General features: G+C 47.0%; 2 protein-coding genes across 4 annotated transcripts in view; one reads left to right on the forward strand and one right to left on the reverse strand.

Moving 5' to 3' along the window:
• Positions 1 to 9,693: 9,693 nt before the first annotated feature.
• Positions 9,694 to 12,731, forward strand: MAP1LC3A (microtubule associated protein 1 light chain 3 alpha). Of its 3 annotated transcripts, XM_015099492.3 has the most exons (5): positions 9,694 to 11,254; positions 11,576 to 11,631; positions 11,716 to 11,822; positions 12,125 to 12,294; positions 12,565 to 12,731. In XM_015099492.3, exons 1-4 carry the CDS (start codon positions 11,215 to 11,217, stop codon positions 12,285 to 12,287), a joined length of 366 nt encoding a protein of 121 aa, XP_014954978.2. In that variant the 5' UTR covers positions 9,694 to 11,214; the 3' UTR covers positions 12,288 to 12,294; positions 12,565 to 12,731. The 3 variants fall into 3 exon arrangements, with proteins under 3 accessions (XP_014954978.2, XP_060253720.1, XP_060253719.1); XM_060397737.1 differs by having other exon boundaries at positions 12,125 to 12,731; XM_060397736.1 differs by having other exon boundaries at positions 11,716 to 12,731.
• Positions 12,732 to 12,940: 209 nt separating this feature from the next.
• Positions 12,941 to 15,502, reverse strand: part of PIGU (phosphatidylinositol glycan anchor biosynthesis class U) — a 93,333-nt gene continuing 90,771 nt past the window's right edge. The window contains exon 12 of the mRNA XM_012189096.5: positions 12,941 to 13,377. Coding sequence (XP_012044486.2) covers positions 13,264 to 13,377 — 114 coding nt within the window. The 3' untranslated portion in view covers positions 12,941 to 13,263. The remainder of the gene's footprint in view (positions 13,378 to 15,502) is intronic.

A 15,502-nucleotide genomic window follows, 5' to 3' on the forward strand; every position in this document is an offset into this window, starting at 1 on the left:
TTGAAAAGCAAAAACCAAGCTATGCTTGGGCCCCACCCTAGGCCAATTTAATCATAATCCCTGAGAGTAAGCTCAGTTTATAAAAGCTCCTTGGGTTTTTGTGACATACAGCTAGGGTTGAGAACCTCTGGCATAGTCCTTCATGCCCTGGTTAAGAGTATAGGAGGCTAAAACAAAAACATCATACAGAGATAAGAACTTTTGAAAGATAAAAAAATATGAAGGGAATAAATGCAAGAGAAGAGTTGTAAGATTAAGTTATTAAGATCTCCCAGAAGAGGGAAAAAAGAAACAAAGATTTTGTTCCAAGTTATGCTATAAGTAATGAAACTGCTTTAGACTCAGATCTGTCTCTGTTGAGTAAAAGAGCAAACAGAGGCTCAGAGAAGGAACCTGCTGGGTCACAAGGTAATTGGTGGCCCAGACCAGGGGTGGTTCCACCCTCACCTGACAGCCAAGGCCAGCTCTGCGCTTCCTCAGGCCCATGAGTTGCAGGCAGAAACCACACAACAGCACAGAAGAGGCGCTGCCCAGAGCTGATGCTGTTTTCTCACCAGTCTTCTCTGAGCCCTGAGTGCCCAGCATCAGTGCTCAACCTAGACTCAGGCTCTGCTCATGGTGTGGGTGGGAGACCACCCCTCAGATAGGCAGCGTCTCGGAGAGATGACACAGTGGGTGCTCAGAGGAGAGGTCCTCACCCAACAGGTATTTACTAAGCATGTGCCATGCACTATATTCTGTCTAGGGGCCAGGAGAGAGCAGGGGCCAAATATGTAGGAAATGCTGCCCTTAAGGGGCTTACATATTAGTGGGAAAGAGAAATAAAATACATTTGTAAAATTATATAGCATATTAAATTTAAGCTCGCAGTGAGGTATCACTACGTGACCATCATAACGGCAAAATTTAAAAAACTGGCAACACCGGATATCAACAAGGAAGCAGAGCAGTTGGAACTCTCACGTGTCATTGACAGGAATCTAAAGTGGGACACTGTGTTAGTTCCAGGTGTGCAGCATCTTCAATATCTGTACACTGGGAACGATCAGCACAGTCTAGTTAACATCTATCACCATACGTAGTTACAGAATTGTTTTTCTTGTCATGGGAACCTTAAGGTCTACTCTTTTAGGAAATTTCAAATATAAGTGTTGTTAACCATAGTCACCATCGTTGTTCAGTTGCTCAGTCGTGTCTGACTCTGCTGGGCTGTAGCATGCCAGGCTCCCCTGTCCTTCACTATCTTCAGGAGTCTGCTTGAGTCAGTGCTTGATGTCCATCTAGTCAGTGAAGCCATCCAACCATCTCATCCTCTTCTGCCCCCTTCTCCTGCCTTCAGTAGCCACCATGCTGTACCTTATATCCCCCATGACTTTTATGTGTTTATTTTAACCATCCCCAACCTCTGGCTACCACCTGTCTGCTCTGTTCTCAGTATCTGTGAATCTGTTTTTTGTTTTATTTATTTGGTGTTTTTTTTCCTCCATACTTCATGGCTTGCAGGATTTTAGTTTCCTGACCAGGGATCAAAGCTAGGCCCTTAGCAGTGAGAGTGCAGAGTCCTTGCCACTGGACTGCCAGGGAATTCCCTTTATTTCCTTGCTTTTCCTTAAAAAAAAAAATGTTTATGTGGCTGCTTCAGGTCTCAGCTGTGGCATGCAGGATCTTCCTTGTGTCACGAGGAATCTTTCCTTGTGGTGCACAGGCTCTCTAGTTGTGGTGCACAGGCTCTCTAGTTGTGGTGCGTGGGTGCAGTACTTGTGGCCCATGGGCTTAGTTGCTCCTCAGCAAGTCGGATCTTAGTTCCCCTACCAGGGATTTAACGTGTGTTCCCTGCAGTGCTGGGTGGATTCTTAACCCCTGGACCACCAGGGAAGCCCCTTTCTTGCTTTTAGATTTCACACAGAAGTGAAATTATGGTCCATCCATGTTGTCAAAAATGATAAGATTTCCTTCCTTTTTCATGACTGAATAATGGAATATTTTCCATTGTGTGTGTGTATATATATACACCATATTTTCTTTATCTGTTCATCTATTGATAGACACTTAGGTTGTATCCGTATCTTGGCTATTGTAAATAATGCTGCAGTGAGCATTGTTGGTTAGTCTTTCAGTCGTGTCCAATTCTGGGGCGACCCCACGGACTGTAGCCCACCAGGATCCTCTGTCCATGGGATTTCCCAAGCAAGAATAATGGAGTGGGTTGCCATCCTTCTCCAGGGGATTTTCCCAACCCAGGGATTGAACCTGTGTCTCCTACTTGGCAAGCAGATTCTTTACCACTGAGCCAACCAGGAAGCCTGCAGTGAACATAAGGGGTACTTTTATCTTTTCAAGATAGTGATTGTTTTCTTTGGATAAACACTCAGAAGTGGAATTGCTGGATCATATGATAGTTCTACTTTTTGTTTTTTGAGGAGCTGCCACGGTGTTTTCCATAGTTGTTGGGACCAATTTACTTTCCCACCAACAGTGCACAAGGGTTCTCTTCTTTCCACATCCTCACCAACACTTGTTATTTCTTCTCTTGAGAATAGCCATTCTAACAGTTGTGAGCTGCCATATCCATGGTTTTGATTTGCATTTCCCTGATGGATTAGTGATACAAGCACCTTATCATGTACGTGTTGGCCATCTCTATGTCTTTTTTGGAAAAAGTCTACTCAGGTCCTCTGCCCATTTTTTAATTGAATTGCTTGTTACTGTTGAGTCATATGAATTATGTATATATTTTGGATAGACACCTTTTATATCCAAAACCTCTAAATTTTATTGTATAAATTGTCTCCTATTTGGTAGGTTTCTTTTCATTTTGTTGATGTACAGAGCTTTTAAGTTTGATATAGTCCCAGTTTATTTTTGCTTCTGTCGACTTTGCTTTTGGTGTCAATTCCAAAAAACCATTGCCACAGGGACTTCTCTGGCTGTCCTGTGGTTAAGACTCCATGTTTCCAATGCAGAGGGCATGGATTCAGTCCCTCATAGGGGAACTAAGATCCCACAATGCCATGCGGCATAGCCAAAAATAAAATCATCACCAAGACTGATGTCAAGGACTTTACCATCTGTGTTGTCTTCTAGGAGTTTTATGGTTTCAGGAATTATAGTCCCGTCTTTATTTTGAGTTGATTTTTGTGATTTTTGTGTCTGGGGTCTAGTGTCATTCTTGTGCACGTGGCTGTTCAGTTCCCCCAGGAAGACTGTCCTTCCCCACTGTGTATTCTTGGTTTCTTTGTAGGTAAGTTGACTAGATATGCATTGGTTTATTTCTGGGCTCTCTATGTTGTTCCATTGATCTATGTGATACTATTTTATTATAGCTTTGTAATATAGTTTGAAATCAAGGAGTGTGATGTCTCCAGTTTTCTTTTTCTTTTTCAGATTGCTTTGGCTATTCAGTCTTCTGTTCTATTTCTGTGAAAAAGGCCATGGTAATTTTAATAGGGCTTGCATTGAATCTGTAGAATGCTTTGGGTAGTATTAACATTTTAACAGTATTACTTCTTCCAGTCCTAATGAGCACAGCATGTCTTTCCATTTATTTGGGTCTTCAGTTTCTTTCAGCAGTGTCTTCTAATTTTCAGGGTACAGGTCTTTCACCTCCTTAAATTTATGCCAATATAATTCATTCTTTTTGATGCAAGTTTAAATGGAACTGTTTTCTTATTCTTAATTTCTTTCTGATAATTCATTTTAGTATATAGAAAGGCTACAGATTTTTATATATTGATTTTGTATCCTGCAACTGTACTGAATTTATTAGTTATAACAGTTTTTTGGTGGCATCTTTAGTATTTTCTACGTATAGTACCATATCATCTGCAAAGAGTGACAGTTTTACTTTTTTCTTTGTGATCTGAATAGCTTTCATTTATTTTTCTTGCATAATCTCTCTGGCTAGGACTTCCAATACTATGTTGAATAAATGCAGTGAGAGTGGGAATGTGCTTGTCTGTTCCTGATTTTAGAGGAGAAGTTTTCAGCTTTGAGTAAGATGTTAGCTAAGGGCTAGTCATATATGACCTTTATTACACTGAGGTATGGTCCCTCTGTACCCACTTGGTTGAGATTTTTATCATCAATGGATGTTGAATTGCAACTTACTGAAATACATCAAAAAGATAAAATTTTAAAAAAACTATAAATGGATGGACGGACAGATAGTAATGAACTAAGTGTTAGATGTAGAATGTACCTGGTGAGTATATGGGAGGTCATTGAACAGTTATTTCAGGTGTTCTATTTGCTTGAAAATTTTCATCATAAAACAGTTAGAAAAACATATATTAGAAGGTGATAACTGCTCTGGGGAAAATTAAGCGAAGTATTGGGTGGGAGGATAGTGACTAGGGTGGGAGCTGCAATATTCAATAAGATCATTCAGGAAGGCTTTCCTTGAGGAGACCTTGGAAATAAGTGCTCCAGGCAAAGAGACCAGTAACTGCAGAAATGTCCTGGGGCACATGCCTGTCTGGGATTCCCAGAGTTGTGATAGCAAGGCCGCCAGTGCAGTTGAGGCCAAGAGGGCAAGAGTGAGGTAGATAAACCTAGAGAAGCAACAGGGAGGAAGATCCTACAGGCCTCACGGGCTAACTGTTCAACCTTTGACTTTTAACGATTGGGGTGTAGGAATAACCTGATCCAACACCTGTGTGCCCATGATGACTCTTGTCATTGTAGTGAGACCAATCTCAAGTGGGCAAGGCCAAAGCAAGGAGACCAGGGAGAAAACAATGGCAGAAGACAGTCAAGAGGTGATGATGGCTCTGACCTGAGTGGCAGGAGTGGAAGTGGAAAGAAGTGGTAAGATTCTGGAGCTACTTTGAATGTAGAACTACAAGGATATGGGCATGGATGACGGGGTGTGGGAAAGAAGTCAAAGATGACAGATGGAGTCAGGGAAGATTACAATTAGAGTCTCTTTGGGGGAAGATCTTCGGTTCATTTTGAGTAGGTCAAGTTTGAGATGTCTGCTAGACTTCCATCTAGAGACATAAAACAGGCCAGGCCTTTGGATTCAGGGAAGATACGGAGACAAGCAGTGAGAGTAACCAGAAGACTGGTGGAGGGGGTTGTCAGCCCTGCTGCTGACTGGCCAGATAGGAGGAAGATGGAGCAGAGACCTTGGGATTTGGGGATGGGTTATCCCCAAAGGCTTACCCTGACAAAAGAAAGGTGTAGCCACTTCCTCAATGCCATGGCCGACCTAATTCTTCCAGCTGCTCTTAATGGTTCTCATCACAGTCTCCTGGAATTTTGTGTATGTGGGATATGTCCACTTTGACACACAGACCTAGATCAAGAGTCAGCAACTAAAGCCCTCAGGCCAATTTTGTCTGTTTTAGCCAATAAAATATTATTGGGACACAGCCATGCCCATTCAGTTGTTTAGGCCTGTTTCTGCACTCCAATAGAACCGCGTGGCTTCCAGAGACCCTACGGCCTGCAAAGTTGAAAATATCTAGTTTGCCTGACCCTGTCTCTCCCTCTTTCACTACAGGAACATTCTGTTGTTCTGTTACACAAGATATTTAATGATTAGACATTTAGGTGCCTCCCCCCTTTTTTTGGCTATTAGGAAAATGTTCCAACAAACATACCTAACTGTATTTCTTTGGGCTCATGTGTACATCTGGATTGCAGGATATGAGCATCTTCAGCGTTGGTAGATTTTGTCAAATTGCTCTCCAGTGAGGCAGAAATGATTTACACTTTCATCAGCAGTGTAAAGAGTTCTCATTTTCCTGTACTACCCTAAAACTTAAGTCTTGTATGTTTTTAGACTGTATTAGTTAGCAGTCATGGACATCATGAGATGGTCAACACCGAAATCAGATTGATTATATTCTTTGCAGCCAAAGATGGAGAAGCTCTATACAGTCAACAAAAACAAGACCGCGAGCTGACTGTGGCTCACATCATGAACTCCTTATTGCCAAATTCAGACTTAAATTGAAGAAAGTAGGGAAAACCGCTAGACCATTCAGGTAAGACCTAAATCAAATCCCTTATGATTATACAGTGGAAGTGAGAAATAGATTTAAGGGTCTAGATCTGATAGATAGAGTGCCTGATGAACTATGGAATGAGGTTCGTGACATTGTACAGGAGACAGGGATCAAGACCATCCCCATGGAAAAGAAATGCAAAAAAGCAAAATGGCTGTCTGGGGAGGCCTTACAAATAGCTGTGAAAAGAAGAGAGGCGAAAAGCAAAGGAGAAAAGGAAAGATATAAGCATCTGAATGCAGAGTTCCAAAGAATAGCAAGAAGAGATAAGAAAGCCTTCTTCAGCGATCGATGCAAAGAAATAGAGGAAAGGAACAGAATAGGAAAGACTAGAGATCTCTTCAAGAAAATTAGAGATACCAAGGGAACATTTCATGCAAAGGTGGGCTTGATAAAGGACAAAAATGGTCTGGACCTAACAGAAGCAGAAGATATTAAGAAGAGGTGGCAAGAATACACGGAAGAACTGTACAAAAAAGATCTTCACGACCCAGATAATCATGATGATGTGATCACTAATCTAGAGCCAGACATCTTGGAATGTGAAGTCAAGTGGGCCTTAGAAAGCATCACTACGAACAAAGCTAATGGAGGTGATGGAATTCCAGTTGAGTTGTTTCAAATCCTGAAAGATGATGCTCTGAAAGTGCTGCACTCAATATGCTAGCAAGTTTGGAAAACTCAGCAGTGGCCACAGGACTGGAAAAGGTCCGCTTTCATTCCAATTCCAAAGAAAGGGAATGCCAAAGAATGCTCAAACCACCACACAATTGCACTCATCTCATATGCTAGTAAAGTAATGCTCAAAATTCTCCAAGCCAGACTTCAGCAATATGTGAACCGTAAACTCCCTGATGTTCAAGCTGGTTTTAGAAAAGGCATAGGAACCAGAGATCAAATTGCCAACATCCACTGGATCATGGATAAAGCAAGAGAGTTACAGAAAAACATCTATTTTTTCTTTATTAACTATGCCAAAGCCTTTGACTGTGTGGATCACAATAAACTGTGGAAAATTCTGAAAGAGATGGGAATACCAGACCACCTAACCTGCCTCTTGAGAAACCTGTAGCAAGTCGGGAAGCAACAGTTAGAACTGGACATGAAACAACAGACTGGTTCCAAATAGGAAAAGGAGTATGTCAAGGCTGTATATTGTCACCCTGCTTATTTAACTTATATACAGAGTACATCATGAGAAACGCTGGACTGGAAGAAACACAAGCTGGAATCAAGATTGCTGGGAGAAATATCAATAACTTCAGATATGCAGATGACACCACCCTTATGGCAGAAAGTGAAGAGGAGCTAAAAAGCCTCTTGATGAAAGTGAAAGAGGAGAGTGAAAAAGTTGGCATAAAGCTCAACATTCAGAAAATGAAGATCATGGCATCTGGTTCCATCACTTCATGGGAAATAGATGGGAAACAGTAGAAACAGTGTCAGACTTTATTTTTGGGGGCTCCAAAATCACTGCAGATGGTGACTGCAGCCATGAAATTAAAAGACGCTTACTCCTTAGAAGAAAAGTCATGACCAACCTAGATAGTATATTCAAAAGCAGAGACATTACTTTGCCAACAAAGGTCCGTCTAGTCAAGGCTATGGTTTTCCAGTGGTCATGTATGGATGTGAGAGTTGAACTGTGAAGAAGGCTGAGTGCCAAAGCATTGATGCGTTTGAACTGTGGTGTTGGAGAAGACTCTTGAGGGTCCCTTGGACTGCAAGGAGAGCCAACCAGGCCATTCTGAAGATCAACCCTGGGATTTCTTTGGAAGGATGATGCTAAATCTGAAACTCCAGTACTTTGGCCACCTCATGCAAAGAGTTGACTCATTGGAAAAACTCTGATGCTGGGAGAGATTGGGGGCAGGAGGAGAAGGGGATGACCCAGGATGAGATGGCTGGATGGCATCACGGACTTGATGGACGTGAGTCTGAGTGAAGTCCGGGAGATGGTGATGGACAGGGAGGCCTGGCATGCTGCGATTCATGGGGTCGCAAAGAGTTGGACACGACTGAGCGACTGAACTGAACTGAACTGAGTTAGCAGTCTTTCATTGTTTGTAGACTCCTTTGGGTTTTCTGGCTATGGATAATAGTTTTGCTCCTTTCTTGTCTTGATGCTCTGGCTGGGCCCTCTACACAATATTGCATTTTGTTCAATGATAGGATTCAAAATTTTGTTCCTGGCTCTAAAGAGAATAATGGTTAACATTTACCATAGAGCATGGTGTTTTACCATCAAGTATAATATTTGACACACGTTTGAGTTTTTTTATTTTTATGTTGGGAGAACTCAACTAGAAAACCATCTGGACTCATTTTTTGTATATGGCTACTTGGTTTGTCTACTTCTTTTTAAATTGTTCTTGGCAAACTATCTTTTTTTCTAGAAAACTGTCCATTTCTAATTTTTTAATGTATTGGTATAAAGTTTATAATCTTATTTTGTCATTTCTGCTGTATCTGTAGTTACATCCCTTTTGTACATTATGTTAGTCGCTCAGTCGTGTCCGACTCTTTTCGACCTCATGGTCTGTCCATGGAATTTTCTAGGCAAGAATACTGGAGTGGGTTGCCATTCCCTTCTCCAGGGGATCATCCCAACCCAGGGATCGAACCTGGGTTTCCTGCATTGCAGGCAGATTCTTTACTGTCTGAACTACCAGGGAAGCCCTTTTGCTCATTATTTTATTGGTCTTTTGAAAGATCCAGCTTTGTTTTGTGGCCCATATTGTGTTTCTGTTGTCTATTTCAATTTCTGCTCTTCATTATCTTCCACTTTCTTTGGGTTTACACTTACTGCATTCTAAAATTCTTTGACACTCTGCTCATAAATTTTCCATATTTCTTTTTACCTAATATCACTAATGGGCTTCCCTAATGGCTCAGAGGTTAAAGCATCTGCCTCCAATGCGGGAGACCTGGGTTCAATCCCTGGGTCGGGAAGATCCCCTGGAGAAGGAAATGGCAATCCACTCCAGTATTCTTGCCTGGAGAATCCCACGGACGGAGAAGTCCATGGGGTCGCAGAGTCGGACACAACTGAGTGACTTCACCACCACCACCAATATCACTAATAAAGATCTTTTAAATTCTGCTTTAGTTCCCCGTACCCTCAACCTGGAGTTTTTATATGCATTCTCATTTTTAGTTTGACCCAAGTAGTTTTCATTTCCATATGATTTCATCTTTAAGTAAAGAGTTTTCAATAAGTGTTTTAAATATCTGAAGACCTAGACTTTACTCTGCTCTTGTTTGTGGTCAGAGAACATAGTCTGTATGAAATTGATTATTTGATATCTATTGAGATTTGTCTTGGGGCCTAGTAATCAGGTCATTTTTTAAGATAAATGATTTCCTGTGTGCCTGAAAGTAATATATTGGGTTCAAGTTTCTACCAGGGTCCATTGATTAGAATTATTAATAGTATTAAAATCTTCTATATCCTTTTTCTTTGACTGGTCTATCAGTTACTGTACAAGGTCTTAAATCTCCCACTGTGATGAAGGATATGGTCGTATCTTCTTGTATCCTGTCACTTTTGCTTCATATTCTTTCAGCCTTTTTTTTTCTTTAACCTCTAACACACATTTGGAATTGTTCTATCTCCTTAGAAAATTATTCTTTCCATCCTTTTGTGTTGACCCTCTTCATCACTAATAATGTCTTTAGTCTTAAGACTATACTTTCAGGGATCATTTCTATATTTCGTTACTATTTTAGTGTTTGGAAATACTGTTTACCTTCTGAAGTGTTTGAAAATATGTACTTGACTTTACAAAGCCAGGTAATTACTAATTATCTTTATCCTCCTCTTCTCAAATAAATGAAGCTTCTGAGAACACTTAAATTCCGACCACCCTCTCCAGTCCTACCTGTGATCATGTCCTGCTCCTTGCTCTGCTCTCCACAGTCACCACTCACGTTCTGTGGCAAGTGCTTGTTCAGATAGACTTCCATGCTTATCAGTTTAGTTACTTGCCACTTCTCTAATTTCTTCCCTTTAGGGTTCTGCAAATTCACTACAAAGTGTTTAAAGTGAAGTCGCTCAGTCGTGTCTGACTCTTTTGCAACCCCATGGACTGTAGCCTACCAGGCTCCTCTGTCCATGGGATTTTCCAGGCAATAGTACTGGAATGGATTGCCGTTTCCTTCTCCAGCAGATCTTCCCGATCCAGGGATGGAACAAAGTGTTTAGATGAGATTTATTTTTATTTATTCCGTTCCAGATTTTAGGTGAGGCTCCCCATCTTTAATCAGTTTTGGAAGTTGTTGAGGAATTGCCTGTCCCACATTCTCTTCTCTTCTGGAAAGCTGACTGGACCCGAGTTCTCCTCACTTTACCATTCCTGTCCCTTCCTCTTTTATATGTTCCATCTGGCTTGTTTTCTCGCTCATTGCTTCTGACCTTTCATCCGGTTCAGTGATTTTCTCTTCTGCTGTATCTAATAGGCTTTCTTGCCTCATCCTTTGAGAACTTGACTTTCAGTAGCTCTGTTTTTCAATTCTAGAAATTCCATGTAAAACTTTCACGCTCCTTTGTAGTGTCTTGCTCCAAGTGTCTTCATGTGTTAATCCCCCACCCCGACCACCTTTATCTTTCTCTAACCAAGAACCCCACAAAGGCAAGGACGTTTGTTTCAGTGCTGTCATCCCCAGTGCCTCCTACCGTCCCAGGAACGGAACAGGCTGTGAGCGCTGTCAGATGACACAGTAACAGTGGGGACAGGAGGATGCTGTGCCGCAGCCCGGCCCCGCCCCTCCCGCCGGCGGAGCTCTGCTCCCCTACCCGCCTTGGCAACGAGGATTTGCAGCCTCCCCTCAGACCCGGCCTTAGGAAGACGGCGCCCCTCCGCAGGCCGTGACGTCACGGGACTGTGACGCGCCCTCGGAGCCCCCGCCCCTTCGCGTCGCGGGGCTGGCAATACAGGCTTTCTGCGCCGTGACGTCACGGGTCCGGGTGGGTGGATTTTGCGTCGGCCCAATGGGAGCGGCGCGCCGGCCTCCCCTTTAAGGAATGTTGTGACCTGACGTCACCCAGGCGAGTTACCTCCCCGAGCCGCCGCCGCCGGGCTCAGCGCGAGCTCCGGAGCCCTTGTGCGTGAGGCGCGGAGCCCCCGGAGCCCCCGGACCGCAGCCACATCCCTGCGTCGCGCGCCTCGGAGGTCCGGCCTGCGCGCCCCGCCGGGCCGGCGCGATGCCCTCAGACCGGCCTTTCAAGCAGCGGCGAAGCTTTGGTGAGGCCCAGTGGGCGATCTGCGAGCGCAGGGTAGCGGCGTGGGGGTTGGGGGTGTTGGCCGACCGACCCGACTGCCGCAGGTGACGTCAGCTCCGTGACGTCAGGCTCGGGCTGGACCCCCAGGCTGGGAAGCCGGCTCGGGCCTGGGCCGGGGCCTCTGCCTCCCATCTCTGTGTTGTGCCCGGGCCGTGGGGCACGAAGGCCCCCGGGGGCGGGAGCGTCGAGGAGGCGGGGCAGGGTGGGGCGGGGTCGGGGCCGCCCCTCGGGTACCCGCGGGGCGGAACCTCGGCCCGGCCTCATCCCCGCCCGCTGTCCGTAGCCGACCGCTGTAAAGAGGTGCAGCAGATCCGCGAGCAGCACCCCAGCAAAATTCCGGTGAGTCCCTCCGCCCCCTCCCATCCCGGCCCGACCCAGGCCCCAACTCGGGCTCACGCGTCCCCCGTCCCACCCCGCTCCCAGGTGATCATCGAACGCTACAAGGGTGAGAAGCAGCTGCCGGTCCTGGACAAGACCAAGTTCCTGGTCCCAGACCATGTCAACATGAGCGAGTTGGTCAAAATCATCCGGTGCGCGGGCAGCAGCTGTCAGAGGGGGACTTGGGTTCTGCTGGGATCAGGCAGGGCGCTGGGTCTTCCGGCAAAAGATGGAGTGGAGGTGGGGTATGGGACCGGGAGCTGGGTCCCTGTTCTGGGGAGGTTGGGAAAGGTCAAGGTCAAGGCTGGGGTCAGTGTCCAGTCAGAGGTAACCGCCTCTAGAAGGGCCTGGGATGGGTGTGAAATGGAGGATCAGGGTCATTTTGGGGAGGGGTTCAGGCTGCGCTCCCCAACATCCAGGCCCCTCACAGTGTGCTGCCTCCTGCCCCCCTCAGGCGCCGCCTGCAGCTCAACCCCACTCAAGCCTTCTTCCTGCTGGTGAACCAGCACAGCATGGTGAGCGTGTCCACGCCCATCGCGGACATATACGAGCAGGAGAAGGACGAGGATGGCTTCCTCTACATGGTCTACGCCTCCCAGGAAACCTTCGGCTTCTGAGCCAGCAGTAGGGGGGGGGGTTGGCTTGGGTATGGGGGGGGGTGCTGTCAGGCTCTGCCCAGGGAGCTCCTTAACTGAGCTGCCTCTGCCCCTGCCCCTGGTGGGTGGGGCAGAGGTGCCACCTCCTAGCCAGGGGGTACCAACTACACCTCCTCTGCCTCTGGGTGGATCCTGGCCCAGTCATGTTAGGGGGTTGCTCTTCTGGGTGCTGGCTGGGATTGGGGAGAGTGGGGAGCAGCCCCCAGCACCCCTGCTCTGTGTGGTTTCTTTTTTTTAGGCCCCTGCCTGTCTGCCCATCTGCCCCTCCCTGACCTGAGGCGCTGCCCCTGCCTGGACCTGCCCACCCCTAAAGGACTGGCCCCGGGCTCACCTGGTCTTGATGTGGTGTATGGATCTGTGGTCACTGTCCCTCTGCAGAATAAAGATTGCTCAGGCCTGCCTGGCCCTCTGCCTCCAGCTGCTTGGGGACTGGGAACGGCTGGGGGGTGGGGAGAGGACTGCCCCACACCATTTTTGGCTGGCGTGCACACAGACCTGTGTTCTGTAGACTCAGAGCTTTCTCAGGAAACCCACACCTGTGTGTAGTGCCCCACGGCAGTATTATGGGTCATGCCCACCCCTTCCAAGAGTGCAGTGTGGTCCCAGGGCAGATGTGTTGGTAACAAAAAACATTTATTAAGTAGCCACAACCTAACAAACCCTGCTCACCTGCTTCGTCCCCTTTCCTGCTTGGGAGGGAGGGCTCCTTGGTATGTAGAGCCACAAAGTGGGTGATCCAAGGGGAGATGCTCTTGGTGACTCCCCCCACGGACCTTGCTGCTGGCGTTGGCTCCTCACTGGTACCAGTAGTCGTCACCCTGGACTCAAACCTCATCTGCCCTTGGACTTGCCTACTGGCAACTCTGGTTAGAGGGCCTTGGCCCAGCTGCTGGCCCTTTCACCCTGGAAGTCTGTGCAGCCTTGTGCCCAGCCAGGCCTACTTGAGCACAAGCATGGCCTCCGTGCCGTCCTTGGTGGTCAGGTAGAGGCCGTGTGTGAGGTAGTACTCGCGCCGCAGGAAGGCATAGAAATAATCAGAGATGAGCAGGATCTGGGGGGAGAGAGAGGTTGTGAGAAGCTTTATGATACCTGCCCCTGAACCTTGGGTCATTGAGGGGCCAGGTAGGTGTTAGGGAGATGCTGCCCAAGGAACCCCCCCATCTCAGGGCATACACTTGACCCTGCAGGGTCTCACTGGCCCCTCAGAAGTTGCCGTACCTCCTCCACCAAGCCCTGGCCTCAGCTCTCCACTGGTGCCCCTCCATCTCACCTGGGTGCCCACTGGCCCTTTCACACCAGCTGTGTCCCCTGTCAAGCCTGCTTCTCCCACTGGGAACCTATATCCCCCATCTTCCATCCAGGTGTTCAGGCCACAGAATCAGCAGACTCATCTCTTCCCCACACCAGGCCCCCAAGCCTGTTGGTTCTTTTTCTGCCTGCCCCTACAGACATCACCCCGGACAAAGCCACTGTCACACGAACAGCAGTGGTCTCTCTGGGCTTCCTGACCTCAAACCTCCCGCCTGCCCCACCCTAGAAGCAGAGGTTGCTTTTCAAAACACAAATCTGGTCGTGCTGCTTCCTAGCTTCAGGCCTGTAAAGGTGCTCCATGGCTCTTCGGGTGAAGATCAAACTCGGGGGCTCTGAGGCCTTGCGCCTGGTGTGTGTGCTTTAGCCTCTCCCGTGCTCCACCTCACTCAGCTCCAGCCACACTGGCTTCTTCCCTCCCAGGTCCGGACCTTTGCTGTTTCCTCTGCCTGAAATGTTCTCTTTCCCTTTCATCTCGTCAACACCTGCTTGCCCTTCAGGCTCAGAAAGGATCACTTCTTCAGGGAAGCCTCCCTCACACCCCAGACTGGGTCTTGACACCATTCACTTCTATGATAGCACAGACCCATCCAAATTGCAGTTCTGCTTTCATCCGTGTGACTGCCTGATGACCGCGGCCCCTCCCCTGGCCTGGGCAGAGTCTAGAGTGATTCTGCCCTCATGATGTCTGTGCCTGGCTTGGTCTGTCTGTTCTCTCTGGGCCCCAGAACTGAGAGGTCCCTAGCAGCTCAGTCCACCACCCCCCTCCCTGATGCCCTGAAGTGAACAGGGATTTGCCAAGGCCCCCAAACCCTGGACCTGCAGTCTTACAATTCCATTCATCCTAAGCCCCCAGGACCTCTGCTGCCTGAAACAGGATGGATGTGGGGAGAAGGGCTCACCTCTACAGACACCACCAGTTCTCAGGCACTTTAAAGCCTTTCAGACTATCCGCACCAACCACCTCAACACGTAAGCCTGGAGCTGGGGGAGCACCTGGCTAGGGTCTCTAAAGGCAAGTCAGAGGTGGGCTATGGAGCCTGGGGTCTCAGCCTCTGACTCCCCAGGCCCCGGTCCTGGAAAGCCACCCTCACATGTGGGCAAGAAAGAGGGCACAGAGGGGTCTGGAGGAGGCCCTCAGAACCCACACCATCAATGGCCTCAGGACCACGACCTGCCATTCTGTCACCGCAGGAACTCATCTGGAAGGCTGATGGAACCCATCTTACAGATGAGGAAACTGAGGCACCAAGAGTTCAGTAGTTGGCCTAAGGCTGTACTGGGAGAGCTGGACTGGTGGTCATCATCCTGCAAGGCGATACATCTGGGACCCAGTGTGCAAAAGGCCCAGAACCCTGCCACTGAGGCTGTCAGAGCAGAGGCCCTGAGGCCTTGTCCCATAACTGCCCGTGGGGCACAGTTACCACAGCAACGGTGGTCCTCACCCCCAGCAGTTGCTTTCTCACCCAGGTCCAAGTGCCTGGGGAAGGGGAGCCTGGAGCTGGTGGGGACTGATCCCTGAGCCAGGTCAGATGACAAAAGAACTCCAATGTCACACATAATCAACCAGCCAAGTAGGAAGTCAAAATACTAGGTTATTAGTTTGAACTATATGAAACCGCCATTTATGCAGATCAAAAATGGTTGAGTATTAACAATTTGATATGATTCAACTTAATATAAACTGGAAGAAAATCAAGAAAGCGTAGTAATCTAGAAGTGCCAGAGCAAATAACTGTTAAGACCTTAAGGAGCTATTCTTTTTCCTATAAGCCTAAACTTTGTAAATTATATATTCATGTTATGGTGACAAAAATTAAAATCCAATTAAAAATAATCAGTCAACAAATGACTGAATAAATAAATAA

Source organism: Ovis aries, chromosome 13 (genome assembly GCF_016772045.2).
Source record: "Ovis aries strain OAR_USU_Benz2616 breed Rambouillet chromosome 13, ARS-UI_Ramb_v3.0, whole genome shotgun sequence".
In the NCBI taxonomy this organism is placed as follows: Eukaryota; Metazoa; Chordata; class Mammalia; order Artiodactyla; family Bovidae; genus Ovis; species Ovis aries.